Source organism: Falco naumanni, chromosome 5, assembly GCF_017639655.2.
Source record: "Falco naumanni isolate bFalNau1 chromosome 5, bFalNau1.pat, whole genome shotgun sequence".
NCBI lineage: Eukaryota > Metazoa > Chordata > Aves > Falconiformes > Falconidae > Falco > Falco naumanni.
Genome location: NC_054058.1, coordinates 36,900,582 through 36,927,699, shown reverse-complemented (window position 1 = coordinate 36,927,699; position 27,118 = coordinate 36,900,582). Strand labels below are relative to the sequence as shown.

At 50.5% G+C, this 27,118-nt stretch overlaps 4 protein-coding genes across 6 annotated transcripts; 2 read left to right on the top strand and 2 right to left on the bottom strand.

Annotated features, from left to right (window-relative positions):
- The first annotated feature begins 2,106 nt into the window (after nt 1–2,106).
- Nucleotides 2,107–11,925, top strand: LOC121089082 (cytochrome P450 2D17). The gene is made up of 10 exons (XM_040595868.1): nt 2,107–2,493; nt 4,308–4,479; nt 5,216–5,368; nt 6,004–6,164; nt 6,299–6,472; nt 8,281–8,422; nt 9,035–9,222; nt 10,070–10,211; nt 10,341–10,527; nt 11,497–11,925. Exons 1-9 carry the CDS (start codon nt 2,281–2,283, stop codon nt 10,517–10,519), a joined length of 1,524 nt encoding a protein of 507 aa, XP_040451802.1. The 5' UTR covers nt 2,107–2,280; the 3' UTR covers nt 10,520–10,527; nt 11,497–11,925.
- A 1,359-nt stretch (nt 11,926–13,284) lies between these two features.
- NDUFA6 (NADH:ubiquinone oxidoreductase subunit A6) lies at nt 13,285–15,738 on the top strand. The gene is made up of 3 exons (XM_040595353.1): nt 13,285–13,468; nt 14,075–14,190; nt 15,092–15,738. The coding sequence occupies exons 1-3, from the start codon at nt 13,342–13,344 to the stop codon at nt 15,221–15,223; spliced, it is 375 nt and encodes a 124-aa protein (XP_040451287.1). The 5' UTR covers nt 13,285–13,341; the 3' UTR covers nt 15,224–15,738.
- A 1,581-nt stretch (nt 15,739–17,319) lies between these two features.
- Nucleotides 17,320–19,809, bottom strand: SMDT1 (single-pass membrane protein with aspartate rich tail 1). Of its 2 annotated transcripts, none has more exons than XM_040595354.1 (3): nt 19,575–19,804; nt 18,938–19,078; nt 17,320–17,612 (listed from the first exon to the last, which is right to left on the bottom strand). In XM_040595354.1, the coding sequence occupies exons 1-2, from the start codon at nt 19,728–19,730 to the stop codon at nt 18,941–18,943; spliced, it is 294 nt and encodes a 97-aa protein (XP_040451288.1). In that variant the 5' UTR covers nt 19,731–19,804; the 3' UTR covers nt 17,320–17,612; nt 18,938–18,940. The 2 variants fall into 2 exon arrangements, with proteins under 2 accessions (XP_040451288.1, XP_040451289.1); XM_040595355.1 differs by lacking the exon at nt 17,320–17,612 and adding an exon at nt 17,734–18,097 and having other exon boundaries at nt 19,575–19,809.
- A 225-nt stretch (nt 19,810–20,034) lies between these two features.
- PHETA2 (PH domain containing endocytic trafficking adaptor 2) lies at nt 20,035–27,067 on the bottom strand. 2 transcript variants are annotated; one of them, XM_040595351.1, is made up of 3 exons: nt 26,463–27,067; nt 25,474–25,597; nt 20,035–24,989 (listed from the first exon to the last, which is right to left on the bottom strand). In XM_040595351.1, the coding sequence occupies exon 3, from the start codon at nt 24,979–24,981 to the stop codon at nt 24,166–24,168; it is 816 nt and encodes a 271-aa protein (XP_040451285.1). In that variant the 5' UTR covers nt 24,982–24,989; nt 25,474–25,597; nt 26,463–27,067; the 3' UTR covers nt 20,035–24,165. The 2 variants fall into 2 exon arrangements, with proteins under 2 accessions (XP_040451285.1, XP_040451286.1); XM_040595352.1 differs by having other exon boundaries at nt 26,820–27,067.
- Between the last annotated feature and the right edge of the window lie 51 nt (nt 27,068–27,118).

Genomic DNA, 27,118 nt, shown 5'->3' with positions numbered 1-27,118 from the left:
AAAACTCCCAGACTACTCTGCAAACATACTTCAGCTTTTGTTAGCTCTTCCAGGCTGTACTTGTAAGAGTGCTCTCTGTCCCATCATCCAGGTCGTTGATAAATATGTTAAACTTTATCAGCCCCAGTATGGATATCTAAGGGATGTCATGAGTGATCAGCCACCAGCTGGGCTGATCCCAGTCCTTTGAGCCCCATGATCAGGAAAATCATCCACCCACTTAATTGCCTACCTTGCCAGTCTGTATCTTATTGATTTAGCTACAAGGATACTGTGGGAAATTAAGGTAACAAATGACATGCGCTGCTCTCACGCTTTGAGGAGGCTTCCCTTGAAGAACAACCAGCTCTCCTGGGCCCCTTTGCTCTCCAGAGCAGCTCCCTTTGGGATCCTGCCAAGCAGGTCCCTGCTCTCCTGAAGGCAAGGGTGGTAATTGCTATTTGTCCTGCTGACTTCTTGCAGGATTTAGTATTTCACGGTTTCATGGTTGCTGCAGGCAAACTTACACTTGACCATCATGTCCTGGACCCATTCATCCTTTCTTGTGAATAGCAAACCCAACAGTGCATGTTCTAGTTGCCTCATTGATTGCCTGTGTCAAGAAATTGTCTTCAGCACACTCCAGAAACCACCTGGACTGTGCCTGACCGTATAGCTGTTCCAGTTAAAGTACACCCATGGGTCCTAAGGCCTGTGCCTGTGTGAGATGGCTCTATTGACATGCTCTCCTTGATCAGCTAGTCTGTAGTGAGTGCCTGACACAACACTGCCCACGTTATTTTGCCCTCTTCTTCTTGCCCACAGGAATTCAACTGGCTCATCACTTGTCCCATGGCACTCCTCTGCATAAGGCACCACCACTCCTCACCCTTTCCAGCCTGAAGAGCCTATATCCATCTGTGGCAACTCTCCAGTCATGTGAACCATCCTGCCATGTCTCTGTAACCCAAAAGAAATCATAATTCTGCAGTTGTGTGGGGGCTGGAAATTTCCCCAGTTGTTTTCTATGCTGCGTACATTTGTTTACAGCTACTTGAGATGAACCCAGAGTCATGATGCTTTCACAAGGGACGTGCAGGATCGTGCTGCAGAGACTTCAGTGAGGGCACCTCTGCACACAGGTAATGTGCATCTAGGTGCCTCTTTGGGCACAGGGCATTTCAAGGCCCTGGCTGCATGCCAGAGCTGGCTGCACAGTCTTCGCAGGTGCATCACTTTGCAGCCTGAGCTCTCCATCACTGTTGCAGCAATTGCTCCATTAGGAGCTTTTCTCTGATCATGCTGAGATCACAGATCAAACTGTGATGGGTTTACTGCTTTTTTTTAGCTAGAACTACCTATCATGAGAGCGAGCTTTATTGATCTCTGATGGCAGGGATGCCAGGAGCACATAGCTGTGCTGCTTTAGGAAATACTTTGACTATCTCCATAATTGTGTTTGCATTACCGCTGCCCCAGAGGCTGGAAATCTGAGGGTCCTTGCAATACCTGTGCTTTCTCCCTTGTAGTTGAGCTGCATTCTACAAAAATCAAGGTCATTGTAATGACTGACATTTGGAGTTGGATAAAGATTCTTATTCCCAGAAGCATAAATATTTTTTCAAGTCTCAGGTCTTGAGACTGTTTTAGACTAATTTCTGTGACAAATGCTTTCTGTAAGGGAAAGCTTGGCCTAACCTGAGCTTTCTCAAGGGCCAATGGAACCAGCCCTGAGCCCTGCAAGCAGAAACCTAGATGATCTGTACCTAGGAGCTGCTTCTCCCTTAACTTGTGTGGACATACAAGAAGGTGACACAGATCTAAACAAACTCTTTCCAAATCACCCCGTGAGAATGCAGCAGGACCGGATTGCATGTTCGGAACTGTGATCCCACCTCGGCTGTGGGAGAGGGCACCCAGACACCCGGACCTCACCCAGCCCTGCCCCACGGAGGGCACCAGGGCAGGAGCTGTCACCTGCAGCGGGACGGGGAGCTCTGGTTTTGGAGGAGGAGGAGAAAGAGGCGGGATGACCCTCATCGCCACCCCCTCAAGGCTGAGCTGAGCAGAGGAGGAGCTTCGGCTGCGAGCCAAGTCCCACGTTGGGAGGCCAGCAAGTGCAGAACTGCGGGGGGAGAGGAGCTGCGAGGCGCAGCAGGAGCGCAGGGAAGGGGAGAGAGCAAGGAGAGGGCAGCTGCCGGGGGGAGGAACTGAGAGAGGAGGGCAGAGGAGAGCAGAGGCAAAAGGAGGCAGAAAGAGTCGGGTCAAAAGAGGAAGGCTGAGGAGCAGACAGGCTACAAAATGGCATTAGCCCTGTGGCTGGGGTCCCTGCTGTCATCCTGCTGGCAAAACCTCTCTATACTGGGAGTTTTTCTTACAGTCTTTACTTTACTTCTCGACTTCATGAAGCGCAGGAAGAAGTGGAGCCGTTACCCGCCGGGCCCGGTGTCGCTGCCGTTCATTGGGACCATGCTGCACGTCGACTTCCGCAGACCCCACGTCTCCTTCAGGCAGGTGAGTGCTGGCCCCCGCAGCCAAGTGCCCCTCACACGACCGTGGGCCCAGGAAGGGTGAGGACCTCTGCTTGCACAAAGCCAAAGGGCAATGCCCTCTCCAAAGTCCAGGATAAATCAAGTCACTGCCTAAGAACACTGACCTGGCCCGTACGGAGAAACAGGTGACCACACACCAACACTCGCCGGCCTCCATCTCCCAGTCTCTGCGTGAGCTCGGTGGGAGATGCTGTTGTGCCCCCTATGATGGATGGCACTTGCTCTGCTGTAGAGCTGGCCACCAACTTAACACGCAGGCAGGTATGGGGGCAAGGGAACAGGGAGGCCTGTCAACAAGGGAAGACAAGAAAATGTCTGCGGGCCAGGAATGGCAGACTTCCCTGCAAGTTACCTAAGCATGCCTACAGGCGTGTGACAGTTTCAGTTAAAGAGGTCAGCTTGCAGGATCTGTCCCAATAGCAATGCCCACAGTCTCAGCGGCATTCTTGTTCAAAGTCGGGGCTTAGCTTTTCCCAAAGGAAAGGCACAGCACAGCTTACAACAGATGAACCACGGGGGTTTTGTGCTCCAGTTTGCAAACTCTAAAGGCCTTTTTTCTAGGACAGCGCTGTTCAGCTGTCTGTCCAGAAACTGCCAAATGGAGAAGCTAAATATAGCATTTTGTATTATTTGCTTGCATATAGTCCAAAAGATTACCATTTTCAAATCACATCACAGGGTCATGCTAACCACAATCTTGACCAGTAATTGCTTTTAATGATGTATTTCTAGTGGCAATGAAGTGCTAACTCTCTTTCCAACCTCACTGGAAATAGTCTTAAGTACTTCAATTCCTTGCATTGCTACAGTGCAGAAATGAAGACACTTAACTTTTTAACAAACAAAAACCCAACCCAAACCAAAACAAAACAAAAAGACCAAAAAAAGAAAAAAAAACCAAAACAAAACAGCACAGCCTGTGGGGTATTGCTACTATTGCACTGTTTGCCAACAACATGTTCCTGAGTCTTTGTTCAGTCTTACTGACTAGGAGGGGAGCTTCAGCCTGCCTTCCTGGGAGTCTTATGTCCAGTCAAAGGGCTTGTCTACCTGGAGGACACTCAGCTCCATGGCAAGCTCCCATGGTGAATGTATGGCTGACAGGCTTACCTGTGCAGCCATCTTGCTGTCACCATTATGTCTTTTATAGATCATAACAGATGTATAGGGTGTGTGCCAGTTACCAGTCTTATTAGATGTGTGTGTGCTCCTTTTACGGAGAAAGCTGACCTGCAACTCCAGTGTGGAATTGCCTCTTCCACCTGTGTTTCTGGGATCCAGGCTCTGGGTAAATCTTCAAGAGCAAATGCATGTTAAAAAAAATATATATATATATCACCTTGTCATCACTATTTCCTTATAGCAGAAGCAGACCAACTCAAAACTTGCCTGGTCTTTCAGATCAAAATAAATGCAAGTGTTATGAGATAATTCATTGTTAAGCATGCAGCCTTTGAAAATCCCCAAAAAGGTCCTTGACCTTGCATTGTCAGACAAAATCCAAAATACTTGCACGATGGTCATGGCAATAGTTTGGCCAGGATAGGTGTATTCTAAATCTTTCCACTCACAGGACATTGATCCCTGCTTCAGCTGCTGTTTGGCACTGCTCTGAGCTGTTGCGCTGCAAAGACAAAGGTCAAAGATCAGCTGAAGGACTCCTAATAAAAGCACCTCAAAAATCACTGAATAGTAAAGGCCCTAAGGAAGGATATGGTGATATTTTTGACATTACATTCAGCTCATTTTCAGGGACATGCTTTTTTATCTTGACAGCTTCACAAGAAGTTTGGAAATGTCTTCAATCTGCAGAACTGCTGGACCAACGTGGTAGTACTGAATGGGTATCAAACAGTGAAGGATGCCCTGGTCCACAAATCAGAGGACTTCGCTGACCGGCCGTACTTTCCAGTATATGAACATCTGGGCTATGGAAGTAAATCTGAAGGCAAGTCCCTTGGAAATGGACATTCCCCACTGGCACTAGCACAAGGAAGACTGGGTAGATGGTGGGTAGGAGGAAGATTTTCTCAGTACAGTGCCACCTTCTCATGTCTCTGTAGTCCTTGTATGGCTGCCACCTTTTGGTGGTGACAAAATCATATTTGATGAACAGGGGGCTCCCCGTAGGGGCTGTAGTGCAGCTCCAGGTGCTAGCATACACCTCTTCAGCAGGGTTAGAACTATCGGTAGTACAACTCTCCCGCCAGTGTTGGAGCTGGTAGCTCCCGACACCTAGTGATTAGTGCTTATGCTCACACACTATGTGCATGTCGTTGTCATCACAAAAAAAAAAGGGTAACTTTCTTCCAAGACAAGAGTATTATCCAACATCCAGCCCACGTCTCTCCTCCTCAGCTCCTGTGCGGTGGCACAAGCTGCTACCCAGTTCACACAAGCTAAGGGTGCAATGCTGAATGGTTTGGGGGAAGGGGGGGGGTGATTCCTTTATCCTTAGCAACGTTGGTTGCTCTCATTGACACCCCCCTGCACCTTCACTAGCCATGCACATGCAGGAGGGGTGCAGGAATCTATTTTTAGAATTGCTGTATGAACAAGCTGTACAAGATCATACTTTTATCTATCCACACAGACCTTCAAACCCATGTTTGCTATTCTCTAGCAAACTGTGCTTGATGCACAGGTCAGAGCTACTGACATTTCTTGCTCATCCATAATTCCAGGGATTATTGTAGCAAAATATGGGCCCACCTGGAAGGAGCTAAGGAGATTCACGCTGTCTACTTTGAGGAACTTTGGAATGGGAAAGAAATCCTTGGAGGAGCGAGTGACGGAGGAAGCTGGATTTCTGTGCTCTGCAGTTGAGTCTGAAGAAGGTTTGTCACATCCAGAAAGATGGAGATATCATAGAAAAAAGGCAATACAGTGATGCCAAGAGAAGTAATACTAAAGCCACCTTCATTTGCGTGCAGTGCTCTCTTCCTAAGCAAATGCAGTGTTTCTAGTATACGCATTAGTGACCTGCTCTACCTTGAAGCCACTTCTACTTTACACAGTAGAGCTACTGTAGCACTAATCCATTTGAAACAGGAAATCAACAGACATAAAGAGGTAAAATATCATTATTCCCACAGTTGGGTAAATATTACCTTCATGGAGTTTAGTGGAACATAGTGATATTGTCACATGCAATAAAAGCGCGCTGAGAGTTTTCACAGCACATTGCCTGTCATCTAAACACAAAGCAAAGTATTATCTGTCAAGTCACAGAACAACCCTGCAATTCATCTTTTCATGGGAGCTTTCTCTTTTAAACAAGGATCAACCAAATAGTAGTAGAAGATGAGAAGATCTTCACTTCCTAGTATGATGTGTAGTAATCTGAGTAGTTTGGAGGCTTTTTCTCTTGAAGGCATCAAGGAGGCATTTATGTATTTGCATTGCTGACAGCTGAGGTCCAGCAGCTTGGTGTTGCCTAGCTTCATTGTTTGGTCTCCATTTCCATTTTTAGGTAAACCTTTTGATTTACGTTTTCTTGTAAATAATGCAGTATGCAATGTAATCTGCACCACCGTCTATGGAGAGCGTTTCAACTATGGTGATGAGACATTCAAGATGATGTTACATTTGTTTGAAAGCTCTCTGAATGAAGAAACTGGATTCCTGCCCCAGGTAAACCAAGAGCATAATATGGTCTGTAAGAAGCTGCCCTCTGTTGCTTGAGAGCATTGTGTTTTCATTATTTTTCTTTTTGTATCACATAGTATCTTCTCTCTCTCTCTCTCTCTCTGGTTTTGACATCCCAGCTTCTTAATGTGCTGCCCATTTTGCTGCGCATCCCTGGAGTGCCACAGATGGTCTTTCGAGGGCAAAAGGTATTTATGGACTTCATAGATGTGCTCATAGAAAAGCACATGGAGACCTGGAACCCTGCTCACATCCGAGATTTCACTGATGTGTTTTTAAAGGAAATGAAGAAGGTAGGGTGACACCAGCAGAACCTCGGGGTCCAGGGGCAATTCCTCTACCAGTTTAATCTTGTCGATAGAAGCTGACTTTCCTCATAAAACCTAACTAATTTCCTACTTTTTCATTCCACGTTACATCTTGAGAAGAAAGGTGTTAACTTCTTCATGCTGTAACCTCCTTTATTGTCTTGAAAGACCATATTATCTGCTGATGTTCTTGTTCCTATTTTCTACCTTCATGTTCCCCTCTGAGTCTAGCAACTCCCTTCTTTCCAGCCTACACCATTTTTAAGGCATTTAAAAGGCAATGATTGAGAATTCACTAACATTTCCAAGTTTGTGACAGGGGACAAGTCAATATGCAAGATTCTGTGTATGTCACTGCCTTAATGACTGATGTCTCAAAATCAGTTACAAAACTGCAGCAACAGACTGGCTTTTTGGTATCATTGCTCCATCCATAGCCTGTCTTTAAACCAAGTAATGACTTGGAAAGATGGCATCTCCATCAGGATGTGTGTCTTTGAATTGCTTGCTAAGAAGTAGTTCCCTGCAGATCAGATGAAGGCCTAAATCTGAACCTTACTGAAATTAAAAGGAGTCTTTCCTTTGATTCAGTCAGGCATGAAGTCAGTATAAAATCAAAGGTACTTCCATCAGCCCATCCATCCACCATATGTTTCTGCACATGGATTCACTAAATTTCAAGTGCCAGACGAGCAACAGTAGCAAATTCTGCCTGCAAATTGCTTCTGCCATCCAAGTCCTCAGGCTGGACTGCTGCTCTGCATTACGGGCCCTGCTGCGCTGCGGGCACTGGGCACCTCCCATCCATGCATTACCCCCCCAGCTTGCACAGGCAAAGCGACGTGATCTACGTTACTCTGCACTGAGCAGCCCTGTTTGGGGGTGGATGTGAGCCTGGCCATGTTGCCTCTTGTTACACCTCTCTTCTGTTCACTGAGGTCCCCTGATAAGCCAGTTGGGTAAATTCCTCTACTGGGTTAACTTTGGTCAGGTCAGCCCCATAGCTCCCTTGCCACAGATCTTTTATTGGAACAACAGTTGAGTCTTCAATGCTGTATTAATTGCTATTCATGCTACACCAGCATCAAAATATACAGAATAACTTAACAGAAACTAGTCCCTAGGAGAGGAAAGTATAAAGAGGATTAGAAAAGACAAGCAGATGAACTCATGCAGAGAACTTGTCATATCTCATATGCTAACAAATTTGAGCTCAATTAGTATTTGGATGAGAGACCAGTTTCACTGAAATTGGTGTTACAGCCTTAATAGGCAGCAATAATACCCTGATCTTTTTCTTTTTCAGTTGTAAGAAAACAGCAGGGCAGAAACGGTGAGAATCTGTAACGCATAGCTTTGGATAACCCCCTCAGAATACAATTAATTTTGCATTTGCCACATCAATGCAGCCTCCTCTCTGCTGCGTGGGTTTTATGATCTGATCAAACTTGAATAACTGTGTTTCACTGGGGGAGGCTGTTATGGCAAGCGGCAGGGCCTGCTGTCTGTCTGAGCTGAGAGCACAAAGCTTTCCCTTCTGCTCTGAAGGCAGGTGTAGCACTCACCTCTCGGGATACAGGACGTGACTGATGACCTCCAGATAAGGGAAGTAACAGGGTTACCAGGGTAAATCAGTCATACGCAGACCATTGCCTGTGCTGTGCTTTACTCTCCCAATGAACTTTCTGGTCAGCAAAAATGGATCTAGCACCTCTTGGTACTTCTCTGGAACAACAGTCTTCTCACCCAGCAAGTACTCCAGCTCAAATCAGCCACTTGCTTGCTCCCCACAGGGTAAGGAGGCTGAAGAGAGTGGTTTCAACTATAACAACCTTCGTCTGGTGACTGCAGACTTGTTTATAGCTGGTTCTGAGACCACCTCCACCACTCTCCGGTGGGCATTTCTGTACATGCTTCTCCACCCGGAAATACAGAGTAAGTCAGAAGACAGGCAGAGGTTTGGCATCTTCCCTTTGACCTTCTTTTTATTGTGAGGATCCTGAACATCTTCTCTTCATGGTTTTGGGATTTTGCAATGAGGAACAGCTTTGGTGATTGTTGGTCTAGCAGAAACCAGGAGAAACACTTCCCAAACATAGCTGTTCTGTCGGGGACTGGCGGCAGGGGGGGAAGGCCTGGTAAAAGACTGGAGTTGAAAGGGCAAGTTCGCTCTCGCCTTCATTTTGACGGCTACCTGGGGACTTCCAATGGGCAGAGTACTCTCTGTCCAGTATTTGGAATAGACGCTAATCTGTTTTAATTTTCTAATGCTGCATGCACAGGTACCCTTTCAGCTGCAGAGAGAAGGAAAAAGGTTGCATGTAGAGTCACCAAACCTTTATTAAAGACGCTATGCACAAAGAACATAAAGATGGCTCTTAGCAACTGAAAACAAATGCATTCCCCTCTAGTTTCTGTTCCTTTCTCTAATTGCTCATCCTCTTTCACCTAGTATCTACAATCTCATGTTGCCAGCCTTCCTACAGCTTGTACCAGTCCCTTCTCTTTATCTGAGGGTGCTCAATTCCTTAGCTGTGCTGCTTTCAGGTAAGGTCCAAGCAGAGATTGATAAGGTGATTGGCAAAGAGAAACCACCCACCATGAAGGACCAAGTGAGCATGCCCTACACCAATGCTGTGATCCATGAAGTGCAACGCTGTGGGGATATCGTTCCTGTTGGACTACCTCACATGACGTACCGAGACACTGAGGTCCAAGGCTTCTTCATTCCCAAGGTGACCATGACCAGATAGGCAATGCAGCATCCTCTTCCTGTGCAGACACCAGGCATGGGGTGTGGGTGACTGCACGCAACCCTGCAGCATTGGTTTATGTTTAGTTTTCGCTGGTTATGTGGGAACCCAGCTGCAGTGGCAGCTCAGTGCAAAGGTTTGCCTTCCTGTCAATGAGCTATGACATTGCCTGTGTTGGAAAGGGAAAGTAATGGAGCCTAACAGGTTCTCCGGAGGCACACAGCACTAGCTTACTGGCTTTCCTAAGACGGCAGTAGTTAAAACTCTAATCTCTGAAGCTATTCAAATGCCACTGGCATTCAGTCCACTGCCGTTTTGACAGGCAGCTGCCCTCACAGCACCGGTAGCAATGCAAGCCTGGGATTCTTTTTTAGCCTTGTGATATCATCTCTGGCTTATAACATTGACAAGTGTAACAGGAAAGCTTTGCAATTTCCCATGGCCCCTGTGAAAGCTGGGCTTTGAAGTCTGTCAGTCAGCTTTTTCTCTCCAGCTATAAAACAAGTCCAGGAGGATCTGAGAAGCAGAGGCTGTTTCTGCTGTGTAACCATGAAATTGGCATTTGCATACAATGGCCTTGTAAGGATACAAATTGCAAAAGTTCAGATGCCTCAGTGCACAGGCACCATATGTCATTGGAAAAGTGGCCTACTTTACCTCTGCTTTAAATCAGATACAGAGGAGGAGATTGGTGCCTTATTCTAAACCACCACGTGACGGTTGCTATTAGATGGGAGACAAGGACTAAAGAGGGACCAGCACTGATCTGTGGCGCCACTATAATGCTGCTGTTCTTACATAAGTTGTTTCCTCTTGCGGAGGAGTGCAGGGGACGACAGTCATCACCAACTTGTCTTCCGTGCTGAAGGATGAGACAGTGTGGGAGAAGCCAAATGAGTTTTATCCCGAACACTTCCTGGATGCGAATGGGCAGTTTGTGAAACCAGAGGCCTTCCTGCCTTTCTCAGCAGGTAAATTTGAGGGGAGGATCCAGCTGCAAGTCAGAGGTACAGCAGGAGGGGTGATCTGCTCCTCCCGCAGCAATTCCAGCACAGTTTGATGCCCTCTTTCACGGACACTTTCTACCCTCTGTCTTGCAGGTCGCCGTGCCTGCCCAGGGGAACAGCTGGCCAGGATGGAGCTCTTTATTTTCTTTACCACTCTAATGCAGAAATTCACCTTTGCGCTCCCCGAGGACCAGCCCAGGCCACGGGAGGATGGTCACTTTGCTCTCACGAATGCGCCACACCCGTATCTGATACGAGCTGTTCCAAGATAAGCGCACACCTGTGAGTCTTTCACTCACAGACCACCACCAACGCAAACTGTGTCAGAAATGTTGCAGGTCTAGGCAGGATCATGCTGGGTTCCACTCAAGATCTCTCAAATCTGTGCAGATGTCTTTAGCTGTGTAAAGTAAGGATCTGGCCCAATATATAGTTTAGTGTAATTCCAGTGCTGAATCTTGAATCAGACAGCTATAGCAAGTTACGAGCCAAGTTTTCAAGTACATATATGCCTGAACAGCCAGCTGGGCTGTACTTTGCTCTCTCATAATTTGCAGAAGCTACTGAAAGAATTATTAGTCCTGAATTAGTTTCCTGAAATACAAGGGTATCCTGGGTAAAAGACAACCCTGGGGCCTTGCCAATTCTAGGAGAAAAAAAAAACTTGGAAAAATCTGTAAGGTATTCCTGGCCCACACTCTTCCTTGTTAGCCCCACTACACACTCTGCCTCCCTTGTGGTGCCGCCCCAGAGCAGCACGTGCCTCTGCCTGGTGCCCAGGGGAGTCCGGCTCAGTCCTGAAAAAACAATCCAGGGCCAGTCAGCTGGTTTGGCATGTGCTGCTAGTGGGCAGGGTAACATTTAAACTCCCTTTTGGAGCAGTGCTCCTCAAAAATCTTGCTGTCCGATACGTACATATCCCCTTCCTTCCTTCCTGTTATTTGCATACTCCTATTGCCTTTGTTTATAGTGTGTGTATATATCTATATATCGATATATCTATATAGATATCTATATAGAGAGATATCTATCTTGCATTGCCTTCATTTACAGTAAGTTTTAATCCTGACAATGCTTAGGTCACACTGTCCCTTCAGCGGGAGTAAATACCAAGGAGTAGTACATAAATAATCCATATGGTGTTTCAGCCACAGAAGCAGGTCATTTGTGAAATACAGAAATTCCTGTATTTCAGGAGAAATCCTGGCATTGAGATTTACCACCTCCTCTAATTAGGTCCTAAAAACTGCTTTTTTTTTTGGCATTACATAAAGTCAGCTCTTGGGCAAGTGTGGAACTTGTGAAAGTATAGAGTTACGCTGAAACAGTATGGCTGTAGATTTCAAAACTATCTTTCTCTTTCTTCCTGCAATATTCCTGACAAATTGTTTTGCAAAGTGTTAAGATACGTCAATGTTTAGATTAGTAGTAACTACCCTTTAACCACATGGCTGGAAAGACTGTAGGATAAAGGAGCTTCTATGCATAACCACAGCTAAAAAATCTCTGAAACTGATTGCACGTGCACACATTCATCTTTCTAATAGTAAATTTGGAAGCTATGAAAACTATTGAGTGATGCAAATACTTTCCAATACCATGGTTAAAATTTTTACCTCAGCAGGAACTGCACATTTATGTTTTTCATCTACAAAATAATCAGAAGGAATAGAAGTGATCTGAAGTCTTGTCTCTCACTCCTCTTTGTGGTTGTCTCACATTCCTGCTACAGGCTTGCCTTGGATACTCCCTTGACACCTCCCTCCTTACAGCCAGCACCCCCACCTGTTTCTTTCAAGATCCTTTCAGTGTTTTCTGGTCGGTCCAATGACACTGAACTGCACACGCTCGGGTTTATAGTTATCAGCACACACGTGTTTTTAAAGTGAAGGTTTCAGTGAACTAAACTTCAAACAGAAAAGATTCCAGCACTCGTGTATTTGGATAAAAACCACGTGTATACCGAGAGTAGGGACTGCCTGTCTAGTATGCAGAAGTTGTTTGGTCAGGAGAAAAGGAGGCTCAGGGGAGACCTTACTGCTCTCTACAGCTGCCTGAAAGGAGGCTGTAGGCAGGTGGGAATCAGCCTCTTCTCCCAGATAACAAGTGATAGGATGAGAGGAAATGGCCCCAAGTTGCGCCAAGGGAGGTTTAGTTTGGGTATTAGGAAAAATGTCTTCACAGAAAGGGTGGTGAGACACTGGAACAGGCTGCCCAGGGAGGTGATGGAATCACCATCCCTGGAGGCATTTAAAAAACATGTAGACGTGGTGCTCAGGACAGTGGTTTAGCGGTGGACTTGGCAGCCCTGGGTTAACAGCTGGGCTCGAGGATCTTAAAGGTCCTTTCCAACCTAAATGATTCTGTGATTCTATTCAAAAAAGTCGACCCGCACGTGCGTGCGGACATCTGCTGGCACGGTGTTTTGGAGCCAAAGGGTGCAAGCAGACCACCGCCAAATACGGGTCTCTCACTGATCAGCGGGAAGGGGAATGCAGCCAGAAACCGCCGTCAACGCCACCCAGCCGGTGCCGGGCCGGCGGCTACGTGAGGCCGGGGCTCCTGCTGCCCCGTCACCCGCCGCCTCGGGGCCTGCGCCGGCAGCCCGCCCTGCCGCCGGGACGGGGCCGCTCACCAGTGGCCCGCGGCAGCTGCTGCGCCCGCCCCGGCCGCCCCCCCCGCCCCCGCCAGGGAGGCTGCCGTGCGGCCGCGGCGCCTTGAAGGTGACCTCAGCGACCCCTGCGAGACTCAGCCCGACCCCGATCCCTACCCCAACGCCGCCCGACCCTGCCCTGCCCTGCCCTGCCACTGCCCGGCTGGCAGGGCAGACCCACAGGCCCCGGGGGGCGGGGCACAGGGCGTCCCCACCCAGCCGCTCTGCTCCTCCCCTCGCAGCCGGCGGCGACTGGCGTTCCTCCCGACCAATCCGATGGGAGGCCGCCGGCCGCCGCGATTTGCCGGGCCCACCGGCTGGAGCGGCAGCGCGGCCGGCCAATAGAGAGCCGCCTTTCCCGTACGCGCTCCCACCGGCGGCGGCGAAGGGGCGGGACGCCCCGCGCGGAAGGGTTGCCGCGGAGGCGGTGGCCGCAACAAGATGGCGGTAGCGGGCAAAGGAGCCGTGTCAGCCGCGGTGAAGCCGATCTTCAGCCGGGACCTGGGCGAGGCGAAGCGGCGAGTGAGGGAGCTGTACCGGGCCTGGTACCGCGAGGTGCCCAACACGGGTGAGGGGCGCGGAGCCGGCCATGCACGCGCGGGCGGGAGGGCGAGCTCAAGGTCGTAACGGCCACCCCGCGGCCGTTGGGTTTTAAAGGGACCGTCGGGGGCGCTGGTTACCCCCGGGTGGGGGGTTGTGCCTCGCCCCGCCGCGGCCCCTGGCCGGCCCTGGCCCGCCGCGGTGGGGCGGCCGCCCCCGGCTGCGGGCGGGCCTGGCAGCGGCCGCGGGGCTGGGGGCTCGGCCGCCCCCCGGTGCAGCGCGGGCCTTGCCCGGCCCGGCTGCCTTCCCTGCCGGGGGCTGAAGGAGAGTCTGACGGGGAACCCCAGTCTCCTCACCTGCCGCTTGGCTTGCCTGGCTAAGCAGAACAGAAATCTGGCTTTTAATTTTCCAGGACGGCGGTGTGTGGCATGGTTGCCTGCCTCCTTAAAACTGCGCGGGGACTCGCACCGTGGCGGTGCTGTTTATTTGCTTTAAGTCAATCACACTAGTGAAGCCAGCAGACACTGTGAGAGCCAGGGGCTGTGTCGTGTTTTGTGGGGTTGAGTTGCTCGTCGTCAGTGGAAGAAATGAAAAGCAATACAGCCAACCTCTGTGGGTGTTGTGTTTTTCATAGTACACTTATACCAGCTGGACATCACGGTGAAACAGGGGCGTAACAAGGTGCGGGAGATGTTCATGAAGAATGCCCACGTTACAGATCCACGGGTGATAGACATGCTGGTTATTAAGGTACCAGTTATTCCTGGTTTGTTGAAACTGCAGAAAATGCAAGAGTGGATAACTAGGGGGGACAGACAGTTTTATTTCAGCCTGTGCTATGGAAAAGTTGTCTCCTGCAGTTCAGATGGTTTCTCTGTCAACAGACCTGTTGATAAGGGATCAAGCTGCTTTAGCATGCAGAGGAATAGGGTCTTACCTCAGTTGCTAGAATATGGATTTCTGCTACTCAGAATCTACTGGCTCTTCCAGTTTGCAGAGGTTTAAAAGAGGAAGTGCACAATAAGCAAAACGGTAGTTGAAATACAAAGTTTGTTGGATTTGAGGTTTTTGTTTAGAAAACAATGGCAATCAAAGAAAGGGGGGAAAGATACTGCCTTTTCTACTTTCTACTTTAAAAGTATAAAATGACCTTTCTACTGTCTACAGTACTTCCTTAGGTTGGGATGTGGTTTTCTTCACTGATTCTGAAACACACATTAGAGTGGCAGCACTGGATGGGAGGCTGACATTGGGTGGCAAAACACCCCAGCTGTCTAACACATCTGGTTATGTCTCGGGTCTGAGACCTGTGTGGTTCAAAGCAATGATGAGCATACCAAGAGTAGGGCAAAGCTTCAAAATGGGGCTGAACAACAGTAACACCTCTGCAGTTCTAATGCATTAGAAAGCTTCCAGCCAAGGACTGCCATGGTCACCTGTTGTATTTCTTGTGTTTCAAGACAAGTTAGTCTGTCTGTCAGTATGTATTTGTGTGACAGTATAGTGATGCAGACAGTCTTTAGAAGTACAGAATTGTTGATACAGCTATCTTAGGGGTGTTTCTAAGCGCATTCAAATAACTTTTAGTGCTGTATAGTTAGACTCAGGCTGTAACTGAGAACTAGTCTAAAATTCTTCTGTCTCTCCACAGGGAAAGATGGATCTTCAAGAAACCATTCAGGTATGGAAGCAGAGGACTCACGTCATGAGGTATTTCCATGAGACGGAAACCCCACGACCCAAAGACTTTCTGTCCAAATTCTATGAAGGCCATGATCCCTGAGAGATTGGCTTTGTGTCTTCCTGCCTTGTATTATGAATAAAGTTCTATACAGTAGAAAAAAAAAATCTGTACAGAAAGATTGTATAGCACTGTAGGAGCCCAATGACTAACTGAATCCACAGTGTGTACAAGTCATTATGATTTGTATGACGAGCTGTGACTTCCTAGTTTTGCTAATTTGTATTTTCAGTGGATGGAGTTTGTCCCATCACTTGCCCTGGAGTTTCTGCTGAATAACCACAACACAAGCCTGACTGTGGGGCTTTCTGCTTAGCTTGCAGCCTCCTGTGTAGGTGTTAGCTTTGTGGAAGAGCGAGCGGGCCTTCAGGAAAGCCAGTGTAGTCACAGAAATATTCTTGTGCCTGAGGGTCATCTGTATTCATGCATTGTTTAGCAATTTCATGCTATGACTTTGTTGACCTTGTGGTTTTTTACTTGGAAACTAGTCTCTTTGCTTTCTCACAGAGAATGGCGTAAAATCCAATAGGCAAATAAAGCCCTTTGTGCAATAAAGAGATCAGCAGAGTCCATTTCCCTGCTGTAAAATGAAATTGCCTGGAAAAATGGAGTTTTGTACTGTCATCTAGAATAGTGAGGTTCTGTAAGAGCTTATGATGCCTAGCGGAAGATGATGTCCTACTGTTACCTCCTCAGTTGAATTGGGAATTACTAGCTCCTCTTTGAGAATGATAAGGAGAACTTGTTCTTTCACCAGTCAGAACAGGTTTTCAGCAGGTAACAACTCGGTGCTGGAGCTCCCCCATGTGTGATCAGCATTGAATGTGTAGTATGCTCAAACTTTTTTATCTTTGCCTAAATACTGGGGCTTTCTTCCCCATACGAGGACTGTAAAGCAGCACTCCTCCAGGATGTGTATGTATGTGTACCTAGGGGCTTTGAGGGTGGGCTGTTTCTATGGACAAGATCAACACTGTCAGGAAGGGCCAGGAGAGATGGTGGGTTAAAGCAGTGGTAAGGAATTTGGCAGTATAGAAAACAGAAGCAGGGAGGTGTTTGGCTCCCAAGAGTGGATGAACTGGAGCAACCGCTTCTCAGGTGGCTTTGGGGAAGAGGGGGCAACTCGGATAGCAAGTGACTGAAGGACCTGCCAGCTGCCTTCAGCTACAGCTTTTGGGGTTACTCAGATTGCAAGCTCCCTTTTCTCTCAGTAGCTACACTGGAGAGTTACAGATCAAACGTCAAAAGCAGTGCCAATTAATAAGGGAGCAAATGTGGCTGTTTAAACTATACACTGCGCTAATGTGTGCGATATTAAAATAAATTTCAAGAACTACATGAATCCTGAAGGAAAAGTGGGCAGTCAAGAGAAGAGGCTACATCTAGTGAGCAGAAACCATGAGAGAGACACTGGGGCAATGCTGGCTTAAAAATACAATAAAATAATTTATCTAACCTCTCAAGATTTTTGAGAAAACAGCTGGACTGGTTATGACTGAAGATACTCTACTCATGCCCTAGCAGTAGAGAAAGCCTTGACAGTCTATTATGCAAGGATCTAATTGCAATAGTAAACACTTCTGTGAAAAGAAGAGTTGAAGTTTACACATAATTAAGAAAATGAATATATTTGGGCTCACGGAAGGAATTACTGAACTACCTAGGAAATACGAGGTACCTGGAGCTGGAGTGTTCAGAGAGTTTCACTGTTGAGAGATTAAGTGCTATAAAACACATCAGCATGTTAGTTTCCCACTCATGATCTTAACCTTTTACCAAAGCTACTCAAAACTTTTAACTTTGCGACGGTAATACTGTATTTAATCCCCAGTGAGGTGAAATTAATGATAGTCTCCATCAGATGTACCTGGTATGTTGTAAATCAGCGTTATTTGAACTGCAGTGTGTCAATATGCACTCCATTCTTTGAACAGGACTGTGTTGTGGGGCTGCTGCTTCCTCTAGGATTCCTGTCGTGTACTGTAGATTAGTACTTAATTACAGAAAGGACTTGTAAGAGGAAATAAATATGAAGAGAGCTTCCTTACTGGAACAGGCATACAGAGGTAGAAAGGTTAAGACAGAAATGCTGGGACATAGGCAGGCACATGATCTATAAAAACACAAGACCAAAGTCATACATCTCAATCTCTTCATCTTTAATTAAGTGTTTCACATATTGCTAATAAAAGGATTCCCAAGCAGTCTTTGATGAGGTGAGCGTGTGTGTGCAAGGATGCAGGGCCCATCAAGCACTTCCTTCAACCCTGATCTACAGATCCTGTCGTACAGACATGTGCAGGACACTCACTGGCAAAAGGAATAGAGCCCCCTGTCCCATTTAGGTTTAGGAAGGACAAAATACAAGTGACAGATGTTGAAACCATTGTTTTGTCAATGGTGTTCTCCCTTCTGTTCTTCCATTACGGTTCTGCAAATAGAATAATAAGCCATTACTCTTCAGATATACTGTACTGAGCTCCAGTCTGGACCCTCCCCCCGAACCACACAAGGTGGGGGTGGTTTACATAAAAGGAGTTTCAAACAGGCCATTGCAGTCTTTACAATCTTTTAATTCTTTGGTTTTAGGTGCACAGTGCGTGCTGGCAAATCCCTTTCTCAAATGGAATCACCCACCAAACTGATTACAAAGCAACACTTCACAACAACTTTTTTTAAAACGGCTTCTTCATTCTATAAAGAAGCCAGTACATCCAAACCCAAACCTTTACACAAGAGTAAGCCAAACTGAGTAACATGAAATGGTGGAAAGTGTAGTGCACTGCAGATAAATATGAATTATTCCCACTCTTCCATTATCCAGTGAGTCTGAATGGTCTATCTACTCCAGAGATGTGCTGTAACACCCACCAGTTTGTTCTGATGGGTTCTGGAAGTCTCTTAAATAGTTCACCTCTGTATAAAAATGTCAGGCAATAAGTGATTCTCTTTTTAAAATAGTAATTTTGAGAGTTAGTAGAAGACTTCTAAATAGGTAAATATGTAGAACAGAATCATAGAATCATTTAGGTTGGAAAAGACCCTTAAAGATCAAGTCCAACCGCAAACCTAGCACTGCCAGGTTCACCCCTATGCACCACATCTACACGTCTTTTTGAGTATCTCCAGGGATGGTGACTTAACCGCTTCCCTGGGCAGCCTGTTCCAATGCTCAATGATCCTTTCAGTGAAGAAATACTTTCTAATATCCAGTCTTCCCCTGGTGCAACTTGGGGCCATTTACTCTTGTCCTGTCACTTGTTACTTGGGAGAAGAGAGTAATCCCCACCTGTCTACAACCTCCTTTCAGGTGGTCACATAAGGTCTCCCCTGAGCTTTGTTTTCTCCAGGCTAAACAACCCCAGTTCCCTCAGCTGCTCCTCATAAGACTTGTTCTCTAGACTCTTCACCAGCTTTGTTGCTCTTCATTGGATGCATGATGTAGCAGCTCTGAAGGCTCACTTTTCTGTCTGCAGTACAGATCCTCACTAACTACAGTTCATTTTGGATTCAAAAGACAAGATCTAAAACACCATCAGTTTATTCTGGTCTCTAACAAAGTATGTTGTGGTGATTCTACATTCGGATACCAATCTGGCTTACTCTGGTATAAAACCAGAAAAGTTCATGGCCAGAGGCAATGCTGTGTCCCACTGATGCACCTCTCAAGTGCTGCCTTTCCCAGCCTGAGATGCTACTCCCTGCCCCAGCCAAACGGGAAGTACAAACAAACTGCTGGTGATGTTAATAACATACCCTTTAATCATCATCATCGTCATCCTCTGGAACAAAGATATCATGTTCTTCAAGTAGGGCCGCGAAGTTCTTGCTGATCTGAGTCCCCACGTACAGGAAAGGGATCACAACGCTGAACACTCTGAGGAGACCGAAGGGCGTCTGCAAGGAGTCGATCGGGAAAGACGGAGCTTTACCAGCACGTCGCACTGGGGCTGGAGCCGGGTGCTCCGGCTCCGCAGCCGCGCCCGGTCCGGTGCCCCGGCGCCGGCCCTACCGCCAGACCCCGGCCACGGCACCGCGCTCAGGAAGCCTCCGGCGCCGGGAGGGCAGCAACCAGCGGGGAGCTCGGGGCGGGGAACACCAGCGCCTTAGGCGGGGAGAGCGGCTGCCGGTACAAAACAGCTGTGTGCAGGCGGCGGTCACCTCGTCCCCACGGCGCGGCGGCCGCCGCCGGGGCATCACCGCCCCGCCCGGGGGGCCGCTCGCCTCACCCTCCCGCGGGCGGGCGCTCCCGCAGCCCCGCCCCGCCCATTAGCCCAGGCTCTGTCACTCACTCCCAGCGCCCCACCGCAGCAGATGCACCCGCCCTGATTGGACACCGCTCCCATCTGTTACGCCGCCATTGGCCGCCGCCGCCCGCTCGCCCCTCACTCACCTTAACCGGCTTGGGCAAAATGGCGCCGCTGCGGGTGACGGTGGCGCTTCGGGAGGGCACAAGCGGCGCGGTCGGGTTGCGGCGCGACCCGCCCCAGCCCGCCCGCCTCGAGTAAGCGGCGGCCGCCGCCAGGAGCCGCCCGCCTGCCGCTGCCATCCTCCTTCCTCCTCGCCGGCCTCCTGTAACGGCCGAGACGACGCGTCACCCGCGGCGGCGGGGCCTGCGGCTCTCGCGAGGCTTGCGGGGGGGCGAGGCCGCCACTGCGCACGCGGGGGGGGCGGGGGCCGGTCCCGGCTGCCTGTCCCTGCCGCGGGGCGCGCGGGAGGTGCCGCAGCGGCGGGGTGGCGGGGCGCCGGGCAGCGCCTTACGCCTCCCGCCGAAGGGCACACCGGGCCGGGTGACCCCGACCGGGAATCGCCGAGTTCCAGCGGGGCTCCCCAGCGCCACTGGCAGCACGGGCTACAAATCAAAACGGTTTATTTGGCTTCACGGCGTAAAATACAAACGGTAACAGTATCTTGAAATGCGTAATACAAGTTCCATGTATAAAACGAAGGTGCATGCAAAACCGCCTCTTCAAAAAAGAACGCGCCATCTACCTAACGGGTACCCACTGCAAGGGCGGGCGCGTTCCCGCGGGTGGCTGCCGGCGGCCAGGTCCCGGTGCAACGGTGCAAGTTACCGAGCACGTGGTGCTGGTGACATGCCCCCAGCCGGCGAGGGCCACGTGTTCCCCTGTGCCCTTCGGCAAAACAGTTTCTCTGCAAAGGCAGTTGAGAAGGGTAAGACGGGGGTGGGGGGGGGTGTCACCCACCCCCAAACTATTAATGCTGTAGTGATTGTAATGGAAAACGTCCACTCTTGCTTGCCAGTGTCCACCAAATGGCTAGCAGTGGCCACAGGTAGGATCTTTAGGTTACTCTTACCACTAGGACCTGGATTCAGTGGGAAATGTCACCGCAGTTGTTTTATAAAAAGATAAATGTGCAGAAATAAAACAATACGTTATGGGCCTGAATCTGAAATGCCAGCCCCAGAAAAACAGGATTTCATCAACCGTTTCAGCAGGATTGGGAGCCCTTCTTGGCAGTGCTTACAAAGGCCATGTCAGAACTGCCCTCCTTCAGTCTTCAATTTCTTTTAAATCCAAGCATTCAGATTCAAGCATTTTTCTCTCATCACCTGCATTATTACACTAAAGAAAGTTCTTAGAAAAAGATTCTATTTCAGTACTTTTAAGAAAAGCAGCCATTCAGCTTTCACGTTCAGGTCCCCCTTTCCTAGGGAACTTGTTTTGTGCTGCCCAGACATTTTCTATTTTTAAAAAATAATAAGAGAAAGGAAAGGCAGGAGGTGAAACAGTCCAAACCTGAATGACTGGAAGAAAACTGTGTAGCAATTAATCAGTATTACTTTGCTGTCTGAGACAACGGGCAGTGAAAACCCTTGGCTCTTCCTTGCCTGGAGACAGAGAGGATGCTCCATTAGCCAGCTGCACGTGCAACTTCAGGAAGCTGAAATCCTGACCTGCTGCCTGAGGTCTGCTTCAAATGCTCTGCCAGCACAACCAGTTCTCAGCTGAGCTGGTTTGATAGCCTCCATTTCAAGAGGAGGTGGCGAAGCACCCAGGTGCTTCCTGCTTAATGGAGCAAGCAGTGGTGGTCATTAAAAAAACCTGTATTCCCATACAAATTTGGACATGGCTCCATTTATGGGTCTTTCTACTCACAAAACGGCCACCCCTGCTAGGTGAGCAGGGTGGTGGGAAGCCCTGACCACACACATCCTGACCAGTGCTTTGGAGATCTAGCAAAGGCCCAGGCACAGACAGACGGGCTGAGCACAAATACTGTTCAGGATTCTGCCATTTTCTTCTTGGCACTGCGGAATAAAACACAAAATTACTCCAAATGCGATCGGACAGAAAGCAAAGCGCAGCACCTCATTTGCAGGATTTAGGATTTAGTTGGGCTATGTGCTAATGCAAAGGCAGGTAGCACAGAAATTGTGCCATTTGAATGGGACAGATTAAAGCATTAAATATAAGCTCTTTAGTAGTGTTACTAGCACAATCCTGGCTTAATAAAACAAACTAAGCTTCTTAAAAGTGAAACTGCCCTTAAATGAATAATACTGTTTCAGTTCCACTTCTGACAGAACTGGCTTTGTTAATTTATTTTTTTCCCCTTTCAAGTCACTCCTGATACTTGCGTCTCATGTGGGAACTTCCATTACATTTTGATTAATTTTGGAAGTTAAATCTTTATCATCAAACTGTCTTATGTAAGTCTGAGACATCAGGAATATTTTTCTTTCTGTATGACACTAAAAATAAACAAACAAACAAAACAACCAACCAACAAACAAAAAATACCACAGAAAAATGCTTGCCAAATCTGACTGGCCCCAGAATACCCACGCTCAGAGCAAGGAGGCACCAGGTCATCCTCTGATGCTGCTCTCCCGGCATGGGGAAGGGGCCAGGTTCCCAGCCAGGAATGCTGCAGCACAGAACTCTTCAAGCCGCAGGCAGGGAGGCAGAGATGGCTTCTAAGTCCAGCCAGCTGGGCTGCTGACACAGCCTGGGCACTGGCCCATGGCTACCTGCTCCCGGTTTTCACTTAAAAAGCAGAACAAAGGTAATCCTCCCAATTCTTACTGTGAAGAAATACAGGCACGAACTGGAGAGGACTGGATTGCGTCACCACATTGTGAAGGTTACACTCCCACTGCCCAAAGTCATAGTTGTAAGATCTGATTTTAGATCTGATTTCCTCTAATATAGCATTGAGCCACAATTAGGCAGAAGGCTGGAAGCTCATCATCCAAAACAGGGATATATTTTCAAAGGCACCAAGAGTTAATGGAAGTCATTTGATTTCTGTATTGGCAATCTCTACTGGCTACTGCTGAGTATTAAGCTGAGTGTGTTTAACTCCAGAAAGGCAAACAGGTTCCTACCAGTCACAACCTAGAATGGCCTCTTGCTTTCCTAGCAAGACTCGTTAATAAAACAGGGCAATAAAAACAGGTTTAACACTGTTAGACAGGAAGCACAAGACTGCTTCACCTATTTTTTTGTGCTCAGAAAAACAGCCCTTGTCAAGAAGATAAGGGAGCAGATTTATAAACCCTATATCCAGGGTGTTCTAGCCCCTGGACTCAGCACCCACCTACTTGTACTGTACGCCTTCTGGCCAAGGTTTTTGACCTACTGAAGGGCAAGTCCAATTCTGTAGTGAGGCGACAGATATGCCTCTCCACAGCCCTTCTCACCCGCTGGGGGGACGGGACATGCTACAGAGATCAGCCATGTGACACTGACATGAAATTGGAGGGAAGCATCAGCAGGTCAGGTGCTGGCTTTGGTAGAAGGCAGTGACATGGCTTTGACACTAGAGAGGCGAGCCCAGACACTGCTGACACGCAGTTAGTACCACCTGCAGCTCACTCCCACACCTTCACTGCTCCACCTGGGACCAGCCCACTTCCCACTCCTCCACAGCCTCTCCTCCAACTGCACAGCTCTGCCAAGAGCTGCAGCAGCAAGAGAGGCCCTGCAAGAGTGCAGCTCTGGCCACCGTCTCGGGCAAGCTGCCCAACAAGCTGGCTGGGCACTCCCTATATGGCACTTTGCAGGAGCTACGATCTGCACAGAGGCTGAGAAATTCACCCCTGGCCAGGCAAAGAGGCTTTAGTGTCCTTGTTCTGGAGCAAGAAAGGCTTGAGCTGGACATATTAACAGGCTCGGCTACTGCTTGATAGAGTTCAGATCAGCCCTGGGGAGCTCCTGGTCCTCACTATTGCTTCAGACCAGGCTCATTTCAGCCTTGCTGCTGAGCTGCTGAGCTTGGGCACCCAAAGAGATGGATGCAAGCCCATGAAATCAACATCCTGAAGGATCTAGCAGGGAGGAGGGGTAGTGCAGATGAAAGTAAAAAATCCCAACGATGCAAAATCCTGACCCTCATTGCCCTGGCTGCTGGGCCAGCCACAGCCACAGTGGCTTACACATGTTCTGTGGTGACAGAAGCATAAGGCTGGAGGCACCCGCCAGGGCCAGTGGCCCATTGCAGGCGTTTCATAAAAGCCCAGCCTTATCTGCAGCAAAAGAGCAAAGGCAGAAGGACTTTGGCGCAAGACCACAGACAATAATAACTGCTGACCTGTACAAACTTCCACGCTGAGAAACAAAACAAAAAAAAAAAGTGGTGAAGGAGAAACAGGCAATAAAGCACCCAGAGCATCCACCACGCCAGGATGGCAAGGGGCCAAGCCCATCAGGTAAGGTTCGCTGCATACATGCTGATTTGTGCCCCCTCCACACCTTGTATCACCAGCAGAGGAGAGTTCAAAGGCAGCTCCCACTAGTATTATACATTCTCCAGCTGTATAAAGCGTCATAGAAATGAAATGTAAGGTTTGGGGGAGACCTGGATCCCTCCCACACACCCAGTGAAGCACACACGCACCGCACACTCGGCCACCAACCAGGGCAGGGGGCAAGCAGCATCCCTTGCTTTGCTCTTCCTATGTGGGAGACAGGCTGCTGGACACTGGATGGCCAGTGGCTCATGCCCCGCGCTCCCAGTCATGGGTGTCCCCCCTTCTGCCTCTCCTGCCACTCCCGTCTCAGCGCCGCAATCTCCTGCCCATACCAGCTGTGCAGCTTGGAGAAACAGGCCGTCTCTGGTGACACTGGACTCTCCGGCATGGCTGGCGAGAGGCTGGGTGCTGGGGACCCTGTGGTGCTGCCGGCAGCCGAACGCCGGCGTGGGGGTAGGGGCGGGGGCTTTGGGTGCCCCCCATCATGGTCGGGGCAGGCAGCCCCCCCTGGGATGCCGCCACCACTACCCCATGTGGAGTAACCATTCTCCAGGACAGCAGGCTTCTCCTGGAGAGGCAGCAAAGCAGGGTTGGAGAGGTGCCTCTTCCTGCCGGAGGAGGAGGACCTCCGCGGAGACTTGCGGCAAGCGGCCAAGCTCTTGCAAGCCTCTTCCAGCTGCTTCTCCAGCTCTCTCACTACCAGCCGCATGTAGTCGAAGCTGGCCCGCGACAGCGCCTTCACCCAGGCCTCCATGGCAGCCTGCCCATCGGCCACCAGCACGTAAGCCCTGGCGCCAGCGTCGTCAAAGCGGATGGCGAAAGCAAACTCCTCAGCAGCCTCACACAGCTCCACAGTGCAGCCCTCCAGCACCACCAGCCCCATGGGCTCCCGGCTCTCCCGCTCCTCGAAGTAGAAGAGGAGGTTGCCCTTGAGAACAAACCAGCGGCGCTGGTAGGAGGTGGAGTGGTGGTGGTGGGCATGGTGGTGGTACCGCTCCACCCGCTTGCGAAGGAAGCCAGCATGGTCAGCAGGTGAGTCACAGGTGGCATAGTGGGCCACGCTCCGCTCGTTCAGCTTCATCACCCCACCTAGGTGCAGAAGAAGAAAGAGGGCAAGAAGTCAGCTCAGGGCGAGGAACATCTCACCCACACCGCCAGGAGAGGCTGGGTCCTACCCCAAGCCCACCATGGGAAAAGCAGCCCCAACACTGCAGGACAGCATCTAACCCAGCAAGCACCCCTGCAAATGGCAGGCTGGTTCCTTGCTGCTGCAGAGGGGAGGTCATCACCAGAGCCTCGCACCTGCCTTCTCCAGGAACACCACCACTGCTGCTTCATTTCTTATTCCACGAGTGACCTACTTTGCTGTTTTTTTTATGGGGCGCATCAAAGAAATTTGCCTCTGTGCCTGCAAGGCATTCATTTCTCTCTCTATTATAGGGCAGGATAAAGAGGGTGTTTTCAGACCCAGAGGCTCGGGGACCTCTGTGTTTGAGCCCCCTCTCCCCGCTCCCCGTCTCCCTGCAGGACCACTCATCCCCACCAGCAGCACCCCCAGCCCAGGCAGGCTCACCAGCTGTGGGGCACAAGGTGCTGTACCGGCTGTGTGGGTCAGACCACAACTCCTTGCTGCCTTCCTTGAGCGGGCTGCTCCCTTGCCAAGGGCCTCCAAAGCTTCACCGTGTTGAGCCCCATCCCTGCTTGGAGGAAGGGTGGCAGAGTCACAAACCAGAACAGCTTGGGACTGAAAGAGCAAAGATCTGCATCGCTTCCGCCCCAGAAAGCCGAAGCCTCTGGTGCCCGGGAGCAGCCAGGACCAGGCACCACAGGTGGGCGGCTCTGGAAACTGGGGGCACTTGCACGGGCTTCGAAGCCTCAGCCCCACCCCAGTGCAGGCTGTGGGTTCGGTTTGGTTTTAGTGAGAAAAAAGAAGAAAAAAGCGCTTCTGTAGAAGCCCGTTGCTGCACCATCTGCAGAGGCGCCGTGGCAGGCGACTCGGCAAACTGGCTGGTCCCGCAGCAGGACACAGCGCGCAGCCTTTGCAGTTCTACAGCTGCCAATGGATCTCGGGCCGCTGATGCTCCGCAGAGCAACGCGCAGCCAACAAACCCCCGCTGCCGTGCCCGGGCAGCCGTGGCGGGGTGGGGTGGGGGCTCCCCGCTGCTGAGCGACCCCCAGAATCCCTCCTGGAGCCCTCCTGCCCCTCCAGGGCTCGCAGGGCTGGGCTGAGGACGAGGGGCCACGGACTCCAGTTGGAAAATAGACAAAAATCCCATCGGACGTAAGGAAACGTTGTTCCTTGGGGGGCTCTGCTCTCACGCGGCTCCCTGAGGAATACTCGGGCCCAGGACAGCCGTGGTGGCCCTGCACAGCCCTGACGCGGGAGGGCTGTGGGGTCCCACCGCCGGGGCGGGGGGTGCGCGGTGCCGTGCTCGGTGCCTTTGTGTGTGTCTCCGTGTTTGCCGTGTGCCTGCCACGCCGCCCCGGCCCCGCCGCCCCCCAGCCCCCGCCCAGGTCTCGCCCCGGCGGCGGCACCGCGAGCCCCGGCCCGGCCCGACTCACCTCGGGCCGCTCCTGCTCGGCGGCGCTCCCGGCGCGGCGGGCGGCGCGGGGCCGCGGCCTGGGGGGCGGCGGGAGCCGGGCGGGGAGGCTCTTGCGGCTGCCGGGGCCGTCCCGCCGCTCCGGCAACGACGCCCCGCCGGCGGCGGCGGCAGCGTGGGGCGGGAGGCGGCCCCGCAGGCCGCCCGGAGCCGCCTTCTTCCGCGCCTCTGCCCCCCGCCCGGCGCCCCTTCGGGGACCCCGGGGTTCCCACCCGGGAGGGACCTACAGCCCCCCCAGTGTAACTGTTGAGGGGCAGCAGCGGAGGGGTGCAGTGCCAATGGGGTGCAACAGCCGTGGGGTGCAATACCGACGGGTTACCGGTTATGGGGCGCAGCAGCGGTGGGGTGCAATGCCAGTGGGGTGCAGCAGCTCCGGCAAGGTGCAGTACTCATAGGGTGCAACAGCGGCGGGGTGCAATGCCGGTGGGGGGGGTGCAATGCTGACAGGGTGCAACAGGGCAGGGGGGCGATACCAATGGGGTGCCACGGCCGTGGGGCGCAGCAGCAAGAGGGGCGATACCGGCGGGGCGCGGTGGCTGTAGGGCGCAGCGGGCCGGGCCGGGCCGGGCCGGGCGGGAGGGAGGTGGCGGGGGCGGGCGGTCAGGTGATGCGGGCGCC

What these genes read in the sequence shown, in the direction of transcription:
- LOC121089082 (XM_040595868.1), top strand. Translation starts at nt 2,281, where the DNA reads ATGGCATTAGCCCTGTGGCTGGGGTCCCTGCTGTCATCCTGCTGGCAA. An exon ending in TGCAGTTGAGTCTGAAGAAG is followed by an intron (nt 5,369 to 6,003) that starts GTTTGTCACATC and finishes TTCCATTTTTAG; the next exon opens with GTAAACCTTTTGATTTACGT. An exon ending in TCTCCACCCGGAAATACAGA is followed by an intron (nt 8,423 to 9,034) that starts GTAAGTCAGAAG and finishes TGCTGCTTTCAG; the next exon opens with GTAAGGTCCAAGCAGAGATT.
- NDUFA6 (XM_040595353.1), top strand. Translation starts at nt 13,342, where the DNA reads ATGGCGGTAGCGGGCAAAGGAGCCGTGTCAGCCGCGGTGAAGCCGATC. An exon ending in CCGCGAGGTGCCCAACACGG is followed by an intron (nt 13,469 to 14,074) that starts GTGAGGGGCGCG and finishes TGTTTTTCATAG; the next exon opens with TACACTTATACCAGCTGGAC. An exon ending in TAGACATGCTGGTTATTAAG is followed by an intron (nt 14,191 to 15,091) that starts GTACCAGTTATT and finishes GTCTCTCCACAG; the next exon opens with GGAAAGATGGATCTTCAAGA.
- SMDT1 (XM_040595355.1), bottom strand. Translation starts at nt 19,730, where the DNA reads ATGGCAGCGGCAGGCGGGCGGCTCCTGGCGGCGGCCGCCGCTTACTCG. An exon ending in TTTTGCCCAAGCCGGTTAAG is followed by an intron (nt 19,079 to 19,574) that starts GTGAGTGAGGGG and finishes GACTCCTTGCAG; the next exon opens with ACGCCCTTCGGTCTCCTCAG.
- PHETA2 (XM_040595351.1), bottom strand. Translation starts at nt 24,981, where the DNA reads ATGAAGCTGAACGAGCGGAGCGTGGCCCACTATGCCACCTGTGACTCA.